The 15,157-nt window shown below is 40.8% G+C and overlaps 1 protein-coding gene across 1 annotated transcript; it reads right to left on the reverse strand.

Annotated features, from left to right (window-relative positions):
* Positions 1-9,109: 9,109 nt before the first annotated feature.
* On the reverse strand, positions 9,110-12,540 carry LOC132136704 (epithelial membrane protein 2-like). Its single transcript, XM_059547286.1, has 5 exons — positions 12,415-12,540; positions 11,710-11,789; positions 10,741-10,846; positions 9,907-10,047; positions 9,110-9,827 (listed from the first exon to the last, which is right to left on the reverse strand). The coding sequence occupies exons 2-5, from the start codon at positions 11,785-11,787 to the stop codon at positions 9,667-9,669; spliced, it is 486 nt and encodes a 161-aa protein (XP_059403269.1). The 5' UTR covers positions 11,788-11,789; positions 12,415-12,540; the 3' UTR covers positions 9,110-9,666.
* Positions 12,541-15,157: the final 2,617 nt, after the last annotated feature.

Here is a 15,157-nt window from a genome sequence, read left to right on the forward strand (position 1 = left end):
GTGTATATTGATCTATTGATGCAGGTCTAGGCCGGCTTTATGAAGCGATCGTACCCTAGTTAATGAAGCCCAGGCCTGTCATGTCGTGTAGACCGTCTTTACTGTATTAACACTTGATAATTACTAATGAAAGTCTCTTCTGCTCATCACGCCTGCATCTATTTGATCAAAAATACAGAAAATAACACTCATATAGTGAAATATTATTCTAATGTAAAACAGCTGTGTTCTGTGTGAATCTGTGTTAAAGTGTAATTTATTTCTGTGATGCTCCGCTGTATTTTCAGCATCATTCCTCCAGTCTTCAGTGTCACATGATCTTCAGAAATCAGAATAATATGATGATTTACTGCTAAAGAAACACTTCTGATTATTATCAATGTTGAACACAGTTGTGCTGCTCAATATTTCTGTGGAAACTGTGATATTTCTGGGGTTCATTGATAAAAAGTTGAAAAGAACAGCATTTACTTAAATTAGAGATGTTTTCTAACAATATCAGTCTTTACTGTCACTGTTTCTATCAATTTAACAATTCCTTGATGAACAAAAATGATTTTTTTTCTCAAGCTTCTGAACAGTAGTGTATATTTGTAAATGTTGTTCTTTTTAACTTTTAATTCATCGAATAATTCTGAACCAAGCCCTGGTGCTCGATGTCTCGGTCGGAGACTGGTGATGACCACTTCCTGCTAGGAGAACATCTTCCCCGACGCCAGGGGTCAGGGGTCACCTCCTCTGCCTCCTGCATCTTCTGTGTGACAAGACCCTTAACTTGAAGAGCGCTCGACTGTGTTTAAAAGACCATCACTGAACACATTATTAATAGAGCAGATGAATCCAGAATTAGAACACAACACATTTAATTACACATTCATATTGAATGATTTATGAGCTTGGTATTGTCAAAAACACTTTAAACATTAAGTTATATAAAGGGCTTATAATGGTTTTCTATGGGAGGAAACACACAGCATGTAACTGACCCTGACTGTGATATACAGGACTCTTGCGGTCTTCCACAGCTTTAAAGTGCTGTGTGAGACTGAACGGCTGCTGTGTTTCAGATGTGATCAGGTACTGTACAGACTTCAGGGCTGCTTACAGATACTCGTGGGCCTTCAAGTGAGTACAACGTGTCTCAGTGTGTATGTGTGAAGGCTAGAATACACTGCATGTAAGTCTGCAGATTGTTGACGTTGTTTAGTATATGATAGACCTAGGACCGCTGATGTCCCGGCGCGGGATATTTGACGAAATCTGTCCAGTGCTGCATCATCATGTTTAAACCAGGTCAATTTAAACATTCAAGCAATGTGTGAGTCTGGACCACAAACCTATAAAAATTAGATCATCTGAGAGCTGAAAAAAATAATCTTTCCATTGATGTGTGGTTTGTGAGAAGGATAATATCCTTCTGAGATACACTATTTGAAAATCTGGAATCTGAGGGTGCAAAATCATCTAAATATGGAGAAAATCATCTTTAAAGTTGTTCAAATGAAGTTCTTAGCAATGCATATTACTAATCAAAAATTGAGTTTTGATATATTTACGGTAAGAAATTTACAAAATATCTTCATGGAACATGATCTTAATATCCTAATGATTTTTGGCATAATAGAGAAATGTACATGTGTACATCAAAAAGTTGATTTATTTCACTAATTCCATTTAAAAAGTGAAACTTGTATATTATATTCATTCATTACAAACAGACTGATATATTTCAGATGTTTATTTATTTTAAGTTTGATCAATATAACTGACAACTAAGGAAAATCCCAAATATTGTGAAAAGGTTCAATATTGAAGACACCTGGTGCCACACTCTCATCAGCTAATTAACTCAAAACACCTGCGAAGCCTTTAAATGGTCTCTCAGTCTAGTTCTGTAGGATACACAATCATGGGGAAGACTGCTGACTCGACAGTTGTCCAAAAGATGACTATTGACACCTTGCACAAGGAGGTCAAGACACAAAAGGTCATTGCAAAAGAAGCTGGCTGTTCACAGAGCTCTGTGTCCAAGCACATTAATAGAGAGGCGAAGGGAAGGAAAAGATGTGGTAGAAAAAAGTGTACAAGCAATAGAGATAACCGCACCCTGGAGAGGATTGTGAAACTAAACCCATAGAAAGATGTGGGGGAGATTCACAAAGAGTGGACTGCAGCTGGAGCCAGTGCTTCAAGAACCACTACACACAGACGTATGCAAGACATGGGTTTCAGCTGTCGCACTCCTTGTGTCAAGCCACTCTTGAACAACAGACAGCGTCTCGCTTCAGAAAGGACTGGACTGCTGCTGAGTGGACCACAGTTATGTTCTCTGATGAAAGTAAATTTAGCATTTCCTTTGGATATCAGGGTCCCAGAGTCTGGAGGAAGAGAGGAGAAGCACACAATCCACGTTGCTTGAGGTCCAGTGTAAAGTTTCCAGTCAGTGATGGTTTGGGGTCCATGTCATCTGCTGGTGTTGGTCCACTGTGTTTTCTGAGGTCAAAGGTCAACACAGCCGTATACCAGGAAGTTTTAGAGCACTTCATGCTTCCTGCTGCTGACCAACTTTATGGAGATGCAGATTTCATTTTCCAGCAGGACTTGGCACCTGCACACAGTGCCAAAGCTACCAGTACCTGGTTTAAGGACCATGGTATCCCTGTTCTTAATTGGCCAGCAAACTCACCTCTCGCTCCAGTTTTTCACAAGTTCATCAAACAAACGCAGTAAGAATATTTCATCAAGCACGGTGAGTAATGGCTTCTCCTATCATTGTTACTTGCACCTCTTGCCACATGTACAGTTTATCTATCTCTGTCGCTGATGAGGGATTCACATGTGATAAATGCAGGGAAATAGTTAGGCTGACAGAGAAGATTTCAGAATTAGAGACACGCATCCAAACTTTAATTGAGGATAGTAAAAATGTTAGGGCTCTAGATACGGCTTTGGATGCGTCTAGCTCAGGGATTCCTGTACATTGTTCGGTTCCGGAAACAGAGCCCCAGCAGCAGGGCAACTGGGTGACGGTGAGGCAGCGTAGTCGTGGGTCAAAACACCGCTCTTCTGTTCCGATCAAAACATTAAACAGGTTCTCCCCACTCAGTGATGCACCCACTGAGAAACCTGATGAAAGTGCTCTAGTTATTGGTGATTCTATTGTACGGAACGTGAATATAGAGACACCAGCCACCATAGTCAAATGTTTACCGGGAGCCAGAGCGCCTGACATCTTGGCAAATTTAAAAGTGCTGGCTAATGCTAAACGTAAATACAGTAAGATTGTTATTCATGCCGGCGCTAATGATGTTCGACTTCGCCAGTCGGAGATCACTAAAAATAACATTAAAGAGGTGTGTGAACTTGCAAGCACGATGTCAGACACTGTAATATGCTCTGGTCCCCTCCCTGCTTACCGTGGTGATGAGATGCATAGCAGATTGTCATCACTCAATGGCTGGATGTCTAAGTGGTGCCCACAGAATAACATAGGTTTCATAGACAATTGGACGAGCTTTTGGGGCAGACCTGACCTGTTGAAAAGAGATGGTCTTCATCCCTCCTGGGGTGGCGCCACTCTTCTCTCTAGAAATATGGCAAATAGTCTTAGTGTTTATACTTGACTAACTGGGGCCCAGGTCAGGAAGCAGACAGACTGGCTAAACCGACCGTCTGCTAGCTGCCTCCCGTCACAGAGGTCAGTTAATTCTCAGCACATAGAGACTTTTTCACCTAGATATCACACTATAGAGACTGTGTCTGTTCCCCGAACTAGAAAATACAAAAAACGTCCAAACCAAGTTAAGATTAACAATTTAATTGAGGTTCAACAAATAAAAAACAGAAGCAATATGGATAAACAAATGATAAAGCTTGGCTTATTGAATATCAGATCCCTTTCTACGAAAACACTTTTTGTAAATAATATGATCACTGATCATAATATAGATGTGCTCTGTTTGACAGAAACCTGGCTAAAACCAGATGATAACATTATTTTAAATGAGTCCACCCCCCAAGATTACTGTTATAAACATGAGCCGCGTCTAAAAGGCAAAGGGGGAGGTGTTGCTTCAATTTATAACAACGTTTTCAGGATTTCTCAGAGGGCAGGCTACAAGTATAACTCGTTGGAAGTAATGGTGCTTCATATAACATTATCCAAAGAAACAAATGTTAATGATAAATCCTCTGTTATGTTTGTACTGGCTACTGTATACAGGCCACCAGGGCACCATACAGACTTTTAGTTAGTTCTGGCTACAGATAAAGTTTTAATAGTTGGTGATTTTAATATCCATGTTGATAATGAAAACGATGCATTGGGATCAGCATTTATAGACATTCTGAACTCTATTGGTGTTAGACAACACGTTTCAGGACCTACTCATTGTCGAAATCATACTCTAGATTTAATACTGTCACATGGAATTGATGTTGATGGTGTTGAAATTATTCAGCCAAGTGATGATATCTCAGATCATTATTTAGTTCTGTGCAAACTTCATATAGCCAAAATTGTAAATCCTACTTCTTGTTACAAGTATGGAAGAACCATCACTTCTAACACAAAAGACTGCTTTTTAAGTTATCTTCCTGATGTATCCAAATTCCTTAGCATATCCAAAACCTCAGAACAACTTGATGATGTAACAGAAACTATGGACTCTCTCTTTTCTAGCACTTTAAATACAGTTGCTCCTTTACGCTTAAGGAAGGTTAAGGAAAACAGTTTGACACCATGGTATAATGAGCATACTCGCACCCTAAAGAGAGCAGCCCGAAAAATGGAGCGTAGCTGGAGGAAAACAAAACTAGAGGTATTTCGTATTGCTTGGCGGGAAAGAAACATATCCTACAGAAAAGCATTAAAAACTGCTAGATCCGATTACTTTTCTTCTCTTTTAGAAGAAAACAAACATAACCCCAGGTATTTATTCAATACAGTGGCTAAATTAACGAAAAAAACAAGTGTTGACTTTTCCCAACACCACAGCAGTAATGACTTCATGAACTACTTTACTTCTAAAATCGATACTATTAGAGATAAAATTGCAACCATTCAGCCGTCAGCTACAGTATCACATCAGACAGTGCACTATAGACCCCCTGAGGAACAGTTCCACTCATTCTCTACCATAGGAAAGGAAGAATTGTATAAACTTTTTAAATCATCTAAACCAACAACATGTATGTTAGACCCAATACCATCTAAGCTCCTAAAAGAGGTGCTTCCAGAAGTCATAGATCCTCTTCTGACTATTATTAATTCCTCATTGTCATTAGGATATGTCCCCAAAACCTTCAAACTGGCTGTTATTAAGCCTCTCATCAAAAAACCACAGCTTGACCCCAAAGAACTAGTTAATTATAGACCAATCTCGAATCTCCCTTTTCTGTCCAAGATACTAGAAAAGGTGGTATCCTCACAATTATATTCCTTCTTAGAGAAAAATGGTATATGTGAGGATTTCCAGTCAGGATTTAGACCGTATCATAGTACTGAGACTGCTCTCCTTAGAGTTACAAATGATCTGCTCTTATCATCTGATCGTGGGTGTATCTCTCTATTAGTTTTATTGGATCTTAGTGCTGCGTTTGACACAATTGACCACAACATTCTTTTGCATAGACTTGAACACTTTGTTGGCATTAATGGAAGTGCATTAGCATGGTTTAAATCGTACTTATATGACTGCCATCAGTTCGTAGCAGTGAATGAAGATGTATCCTATCGATCACAAGTGCAGTATGGAGTACCTCAAGGCTCAGTACTAGGGCCGCTACTCTTCACGCTTTATATGTTACCCTTGGGAGATATCATCAGGAAACATGGTGTTAGCTTTCACTGTTATGCTGATGATACTCAGCTCTCTATTTCTTTGCGGCCCGGTGAAACACACCAATTTGAAAAACTAATGGATTGCATAGTCGATATAAAAAACTGGATGACGAGTAATTTCTTACTGCTAAATGCTGAAAAAACAGAGGTGTTAATTATAGGACCTAAAAACTCTGCTTGTAATAACCTAGAACACTGTCTAAGACTTGATGGTTGCTCTGTCAATTCTTCATCATCAGTTAGGAACCTAGGTGTGCTATTTGATCGCAATCTTTCCTTAGAAAGCCACGTTTCTAGCATTTGTAAAACTGCATTTTTCCATCTCAAAAATATATCTAAATTACGGCCTATGCTCTCAATGTCAAATGCAGAAATGTCAATCCATGCATTTATGACCTCAAGGTTAGATTATTGTAATGCTTTATTGGGTGGTTGTTCTGCACGCTTAGTAAACAAACTACAGCTAGTCCAAAATGCAGCAGCAAGAGTTCTTACTAGAACCAGGAAGTATGATCATATTAGCCCGGTCCTGTCAACACTGCACTGGCTCCCTATCAAGCATCGCATAGATTTTAAAATATTGCTTATTACTTATAAAGCCCTGAATGGTTTAGCACCTCAGTATTTGAATGAGCTCCTTTTACATTATAATCCTCTACGTCCGCTACGTTCTCAAAACTCAGGCAATTTGATAATACCTAGAATATCAAAATCAACTGCGGGCGGCAGATCCTTTTCCTATTTGGCGCCTAAACTCTGGAATAACCTACCTAACATTGTTCGGGAGGCAGACACACTCTTGCAGTTTAAATCTAGATTAAAGACCCATCTCTTTAACCTGGCATACACATAACATACTAATATGCTTTTATTATCCAAATCCGTTAAAGGATTGTTAGGCTGCATTAATTAGGTAAACCGGAACCGGAAACACTTCCCATAACAACCTATGTACTTGCTACATCATTAGAAGAATGGCATCTACGCTAATATTTGTCTGTTTCTCTCTTATTCCGAGGTCACCGTAGCCACCAGATCCAGTCTGTATCCAGATCAGAGGGTCACTGCAGTCACCCGGATCCAGTACGTATCCAGACCAGATGCTGGATCAGCACCTAGAAAGGACCTCTACATCCCTGAAAGACAGCGGAGACCAGGACAACTAGAGCCCCAGATACAGATCCCCTGTAAAGACCTTGTCTCAGAGGAGCACCAGGACAAGACCACAGGAAACAGATGATTCTTCTGCACAATCTGACTTTGCTGCAGCCTGGAATTGAACTACTGGTTTCGTCTGGTCAGAGGAGAACTGGCCCCCCAACTGAGCCTGGTTTCTCCCAAGGTTTTTTTCTCCATTCTGTCACCGATGGAGTTTCGGTTCCTTGCCGCTGTCGCCTCTGGCTTGCTTAGTTGGGGACACTTCATCTACAGCGATATCGTTGACTTGATTGCAAATAAATGCACAGACACTATTTAACTGAACAGAGATGACATAACTGAATCCAATGATGAACTGCCTTTAACTATAATTTTTTCATTATTGACACTGTTTTCCTAATGAATGTTGTTCAGTTGCTTTGACGCAATGTATTTTGTTTAAAGCGCTATATAAATAAAGGTGACTTTGACTTTGACTTTGACCTTAACACCATAGAAGATCTATGGGGTATTGTGAAGAGGAAGATGTGATATGCCAGACCCAAGAATGCAGAAGAGTTGAAGGCCACTATCAGAGCAGCCTGGGCTCTCATAACACCTGAGCAGTGCCACAGACTGATCGACTCCATGCCACGACGCATTGCTGCAGTCATTCAGGGGAAAGGAGCCCCAACTAAGTATTGAGTGCTGTACATGCTCATACTTTACAGAAAGACAGTGGAGACCAGGACAACTAGAGCCCCAGATACAGATCCCCTGTAAAGACCTTGTCTCAGAGGAGCACCAGGACAAGACCACAGGAAACAGATGATTCTTCTGCACAATCTGACTTTGCTGCAGCCTGGAATTGAACTACTGGTTTCGTCTGGTCAGAGGAGAACTGGCCCCCAACTGAGCCTGGTTTCTCCCAAGGTTTTTTCTCCCTAACCCCACCCCTCTGCCCCATGCACCGCTTGTCCAAATACCCACACTTACGCTCTTGGTCACTTGAAAGCATGTGCGTGTTACAGGAAGGAAGTGTGCAAGACTGTCCAGATCCTAAAAACATCAAAGAGCAGTGCCCTTAACACACACTAGATCCACACTATCTCAAATACCACTCTGGAGCAGTATTCGAGGCTAAGTCTATCACATCATGCATCATGTTGTGGAAATAAATCCCGAGACTTTTTGCCAAGATTGCAAGAGGTAATGGAAACCATTCCCATGTAAGTTAAATATTAATAATAATTAGATATTACATATAATTTGGTAGTAAAACGAAGTGGTACATGTTTTATTGCTGCATAGAGTAGTATATTTATTTTGTACAACATTTGGGACTTAATTAGAAGCATCACAAATTAAAATTGTCAAGGTAAAGGGACTACTGAACAGAAATTTAGAAGTTGATTTTAAAATGTAAAGTATTTCAAATTAAAATAAAGCTATGTAAACACTTGCATTTTTCAATACTATAAGTGTGTCCCATCAGGTGATGAAAACTTGGGCCAAACACAGGAACTACATCATAGAAGTAATCAAGTAGTCAAGTGCAAGGACTGCAAGTGTGTGTATTTGGACAAGGCTCATGCCCCACCCCTCTTACCCACAGCCCCGCCCATCCCGTATGGCCACGCCCCTCTCTTCTGTCTCCACTGAGCTTTGCTTACAGCATTGTCTGGTTGTTCTTGGCTCTGTTTTTGTCTATTAAAGCACGTCTGGCTTCAGTTCAGGTGCTCAGCTCAATCTGAATGCCAAGTCTTCATGAAAATAGAAGTGTATTGCAAGCTGTCAACATTAATACATTTTTCTTTGACAGCAAAGTGAGTGAAATAAATGTTGGAGATTTTTCTATTTGGGGACATTTACTGTCTGGCTCCACATGGCTCACTTTAGATTTATTCAAGCTTAAAACTTTAATAACGTCTTCTACATTTTCAGTCTTGAGTTTAAATTGTGAAAGTTGATAAAGCATGCTAAAATCATGATACTGTTTTCTACATATATTGGGTTGTGGAATAGATTTTTAATTCAGAAACACATCATATTCTAATATAAAACTGACATCGCACACAATATTGAACTGATAATCATTCAACTGCTTTACTTTCAAATAAAATAGAAATGTTCAGCATATATGTCTTTTATTTATTTATTTGAAAAATATATTTTGTCTTTCAGAATTTCTTAAGTGATGACAAGACTTGATCACTAAAACAAAGGATGATTACCAACTCAGCGCACGTTGTTGGTTAACATGTATTGTGAGGTGATTTAACTTAACAGAGCAAGATCATAATCAAATCAAGTCATTATTTGAAGTTGTGATGGTGATGATATTTGCAGTGACAGCATGGGTGGATCAGATGGATAGTACAGGACACATGATAAACACAGAAACAAACAGTCAAGTAGTGTATTATAATAATCATCCGTAACAGTGCTAAATGGGGCTAGTCGTGTCACATGACCATAAAACAGCCCGGACCAATGACTAGCATTAAAATATTGAGAAAACATGACATTTACAACAAAACGATAACATATTTGGACACGGACTCTCACTAAGATTACATTCAGCTATATAATGTTGATCTGAGACACTGGAGGCCGACACGAGCAGGTCTGAGATCAGAGGATCATCATCTGGCGAGTGTTTGAACATCTGCTGATGTGTGTGCTCTTCACGCCGTCTTCTTGCGCAGGACGAAGTAGGTGATGCAGGAGATGAAGGTGAGACAGACGGAGATCCAGGCCAGGATGAAGGAGGCTCCGTACCAGCCCGGTTCCTTGTCTTTATGGAAGATGTCCGTGTAGATGGAGGCCGCGATCATGATGCACAGCCCTGAGGAGCACAGACACAGTCTTCAGAGAGGGGCGTGAGTGTGTGAGTGTGTGTGTGTGTGTGTGAGTGTTACACGTACAGGCCAGCAGCTGGAATGCTCCGGTGAACAGGAAGCGCTTTCCTTTAGGTAGTGTGTAGAGCTGAGCCACGAACACGAACAGCCCCAGGATGCAGAAGATGCAGGCGAGCACAGAGCTGGCCTGAACCGCCTGCAGATACTCTGAAACACACACGACAGACCAACACCTGAGCGTCTGAAGACTCGCCCCCCCGAGACATCCTATCAGATATACTCTAAAACATGTCACCATTCGGTTCCGGGAGAAAGTCAGATACACCTCGGATGGCGAGTAGAACAGGCACATTTTTGGGAGAACTAAGACTTTAAGAATCACTTCAAATAAATACATAAAGAAAAGATGTAAAATGACAGTTCAAAAACAGTACATGTCTGCTGCTGTGAGGTAAAGAAGCATTAAAGCCAACTTTGAGAAGTACTGCTTATTACAAAACTCTTTGCAGACTAGAATGAGATTTACATTTAATCATTTAGCAGACGCTTTTATCCAAAGCGACTTACAAGTGAGAACAATAGAAGCAGTCAGGTCAACAAGAGAACAACAACAGTATACAAGTGCCATGACAAGTTTCGGTTAGTCTAGTACAAAACACATTTATATATATATATATATATATATATATATATATATATATAAGAATATGATAGACAAGAAAAGGTAAGTGCTAGTATAAGTTGGTCAAGTGCTGGCAAAAAAGATGAGTCTCTATATGTTTTTTGAAAATGAGTAAAGACTAATTTCAGAGCTGTGAGATTGATAGAAGTTGCTCTGTGTGTTTGGCACAGTGTGACACAGATTAATGAACGATTCCTAATTAATGTCCGTCTTCTGACCTTTAGGATAGAAAGCAGGAATCTCAGTGTAGTTCCAGTTTCCACCAGCAGTCAGTATCCAGCGAGACCAAATATCAGTGGACATCGTGTCGGTTATCCACCAGGCCTGCACACACACACACACACACACACACACACACACACACACACACACACACACACACACACACACACACACACAAGACTATATTAGCATGAATGAGAAACATGGACTGTCTACGCCTTCCTCCTGAAAACTGCTCTGCGTGAACTTCTGCTGTCATATTTGTCTATTCTTTGCACTACAAACCAGTCTGTTCATAATTAACATAAAACATTCAAATATTATGGTAACACACACCAATCTGAACCTGTTTCGTATGGCTAAACTAGCTGGACGCGGATGAGACCGGAAGCCAGACACATTAAATTTACTAATGGGAAAAGTAAGGCGGATAAAGCACATATTCTGCATGCCTTATCCCAGTCAGATAACAACTGCCTTACTAATTATTAATAGGCAGCAAATTATGAGTTTATTGAGGAAACAGATTATGTTTTTTAATAGCAAGAATTGAACCTTAAAATAAAGTGTGTCAACATAGTATATTATATATAATAAATGTATCATTTACAATAAACGTGACAATTCGGTATGTTAATCCATAATGATTTAGCAGCGAGTTCCAGAAGCTTTAAATATCTTTAGTGTGAAGGTCAGTTAATATTATATATATATTGTTTTGGCCTATTTAATTTTTTTTATAATTATTAGAGATTTGATTTTGTGCGTAGTTTTCCCACAGTTTCCGAACACTGCACTACGTGGACGTGATCGTGCTAGCATTACTGCGAGTGACGCATGTCCTAATCTGTGAGGATCCTGCCTGGATAAAGCTGAGGTAAGACACTGTTTGATCAGGACTTAATGAATAATTAATGAGCGCATGAGGGAAGCCCCGCCCACATGCTGTGATGCGTGTCACTCACGTTATGAATGGTGGCGGCCAGCAGCAGACAGATACAGGCGATGTGGAGAAGGAAGATGGCAGCGAGTAAGACCAACATGACTGACGGAGAGAGAGAGAAAACAGAAATATGAATATTTAGTGATACAATCCACATGAGTGCACTGACTCTTGTCAGATCAGAACAACACTGGAACCCAATGATCTGAGTAATGACTTTATCTTCTGTAGAGTTGCTTTATAGCTTAAACAAACTTAGTAAGAGGTAAGATTAAACTGACTGTACGTGACGTGTTTGTGTGTGTGTGTGTGTGTGTGTGTGGGTGTGTGTGTGTGTGTGTGTGTGTGTGTGTGGGTGTGTGTGTGTGTGTGTGTGTGTGTGTGTGTGCAGCAGCTCTGAATGAGTGGATCCAGTGTTTTCTCAGCTCGATGAGTTGAAACTTGTCTCAGCATTGCACAGAAATGCCACTCCCTGAAGCAAGCATCCCTCCTCTCAGCCCTCTTCAGACACACTCACAGGACAAGACCACAGGAAACAGATGATTCTTCTGCACAATCTGATTTAGCTGCAGCCTGGAATTGAACTAGTTTCGTCTGGTCAGAGGAGAACTGGCCCCCCAACTGAGCCTGGTTTCTCCCAAGGTTTTTTTCTCCATTTCTCCATACACACTCTCACACACTCACACAGACCCTCAAAGTCGAGACAGACGAGGAGCTCAGATCTTACCTGTGGAGTAACAGAAGGCCGATGAGTGGACGAGAGCAGCTTCACACTTCCAGATGTGATGTGTGTGTGACTGAAGATCTTTACACTCAACTATCAGTGCAGCCGCCCTCCGATGGTCCCGCCCCTAGCCCCGCCCCTAGCCCCGCCCCTCACACTCATTCCTGCAGTGTGTGTGTCTGTATAAGGGTGTGGCGTTTGGGAAGGTCCTGACAAGCCCTTCACCCTCCAGCTCTGTGAAAACTCTGTGAAAGATAATTTAACCGTTTGCTGGCTCACACACACACACACACACACACACACACACACACACAAACACACGAGCTGTGTGTTCTTCCCTCCAAACTCTGTGTGTGTGTGATTCATGGGTAAACACTCTGTGAATGCAGACGCTCCACACCCTCTGACAGACCATCACTCACATCAGCCACACACACACACAAACACTGATTAGACTTCCACTGAGTTTCTATCAGGTTAACAATATTTAACTCTAGATTTAACATCAAGCACATGCGCTGGTTGATTTCCTAGCCATTTTAACCAGTGAGGAGCAGTCAGATGTCTCACTAGTGGCTTGACTGAGAAGTGTTTCACAATAGACACGAGGACATTTGGTCCAAAACAAGTTCACACACTCACACTCACACACACACACACACACACACACACACACACACACACACACACACACACACACACACACTCACACACACACACACACACACACACACACACACACACACACACACTCACACACAGAGAGAGAGTGGGAGCTTCACTGGCTGGATCTCAATCAGTTCCAGCTGAAGAACATGAGACGATTGAGAGACTGCTGTGAATCATACACCACTGGACTGACACATGCAACTGTTTAGCTGGTTTCCTGACAAAATGGTCCAAACTGAGTGAGTTCACCATTGGGTCTAAAACATCAGCTCAATCTGAAGAGAAAACTTGTTCATACTTCTGAGCCCACTGACAGACACTCGCTCCTCACTTCTCTTAGGATTGTTTCTCAGAAAGAAGCAAGACTTCTGGTCTTCTGTCATCTTCACCACTCGTTTGCACCTTGCATCTTGATTTTAAAATGTTTGGATATTTCTACTAAAGAACTAGACACATTTATTAGAAACATGATATCATGTGATTTAAAGATCCCAATCTATAGTGTTTTTGGAAAACTGTGAAACTCTAGATTCGGGACAGATTTAAAGTGAGTGAATTGTTTCTCGAGCGATGTGAAACGCTCTGTACACACATCCCAGAATGCCATTCTCTGCTGGATTGACTTGAGAATGTGCTGCACATGAGGATGGCTTACTCCAGCGTCCGCCAGATCTGAATTGTCTTCAGACTGTCCTGGTGTCCGTGTGAGCCGCGCTTCATTACGTTTATACTTTCATCTGTGGATATTGTTCTGACGAGAGTCTCTCGATGCTGAAGTTCAGTTAGATTCAGATGAACAGCTTCAGATGTGCCTAAAGTTGAAAGCTGCTCAATAAGTTTGTTTTATTGTATTCATTTGGTGTTTTAGGCATTTGCTGCATGGATCCCTAAAAACACCCAAGATTTCAGATACACATCCTGTAATGACGAATACTGTTTTTAGTCTTTGCTGTGGGTTTTTGTGAAATGTGTGTTCATCTCTCAGTTAGGAACAAACACACCCTGTGTGACCCAAACACACCCTAATGAGAAGAAGAAGAGAGAAGCTAGAAATGTTGTTCAACCAGAATTCACCTGCAGGACAGTTACAGCCTCACCTGAGCGCCAGAACACACACTAACGTCTTTGTGCAAGAACAACAGTCTTACAAAAACTGTGTGTTTAACCTTTATTCCAGTGTTATCCACCTTCTGTGTGAGTGATTGTGTGTGTGTGTGTGTGTGTGTGTGTGTGTGTGTGTGTGTGTGTGTGTGTGTGTGTGTGTGTGTGTGTGTGTGTGTGTGTGTTCTTGTTTTTGTGACATATCAGGACACAACTCTGTATAATGACATGGGTATGACACAGGTATTACAGGGAGAGGGTGACTTATGAGGACATAACCCATGTCCCCATTTTTCAAAACGCTTATAAATCATACAGAATTTGTTTTTTTTTGAGAAAGTAAAAATGCACAAAGTTTCCTGTGAGGGTTAGGGTTAGGTGTAGGGTTGGTGTAGGGCCATAGAATATACAGTTTGTACAGTATAAAAACCATTACACCTATGGGATGAACACACTTTACACAAAAACAAACATGTGTATGTGTGAGGGATTGGATCTTAGTGCTGTGTTTGACACAATTGACCACAACATTCTTTAGCATAGACTTGAACACTTTGTTGGCAATAATGGAAGTGCATTAGCATGGTTTAAATCATAGTTATATGACTGCCATCAATTCGTAGCAGTGAATGAAGATGTATCCTATCGATCACAAGTGCAGTATGGAGTACCTCAAGGCTCAGTACTAGGGCCGCTACTCTTCACGCTTTATATGTTACCCTTGGGAGATATCATCAGGAAACATGGTGTTAGCTTTCACTGTTATGCTGATGATACTCAGCTCTATATTTCTTCGCAGCCCGGTGAAACACACCAATTTGAAAAACTAATGGATTGCATAGTCGATATAAAAAACTGGATGACGAGTAATTTCTTACTGCTAAATTCTGAAAAAACAGAGGTGTTAATCATAGGACCTAAAAACTCCGCTTGTAATAACCTAGAACACTGTCTAAGACTTGATGGTTGCTCTGTC

The sequence above is a fragment of the Carassius carassius genome, unplaced genomic scaffold (genome assembly GCF_963082965.1).
Source record: "Carassius carassius unplaced genomic scaffold, fCarCar2.1 SCAFFOLD_96, whole genome shotgun sequence".
Taxonomy (NCBI): Eukaryota; Metazoa; Chordata; class Actinopteri; order Cypriniformes; family Cyprinidae; genus Carassius; species Carassius carassius.

What these genes read in the sequence shown, in the direction of transcription:
- LOC132136704 (XM_059547286.1), bottom strand. Translation starts at nt 11,787, where the DNA reads ATGTTGGTCTTACTCGCTGCCATCTTCCTTCTCCACATCGCCTGTATC. An exon ending in TGGCCGCCACCATTCATAAC is followed by an intron (nt 10,847 to 11,709) that starts GTGAGTGACACG and finishes GTGTGTGTGCAG; the next exon opens with GCCTGGTGGATAACCGACAC. An exon ending in AGCATTCCAGCTGCTGGCCT is followed by an intron (nt 9,828 to 9,906) that starts GTACGTGTAACA and finishes TGTGCTCCTCAG; the next exon opens with GGCTGTGCATCATGATCGCG.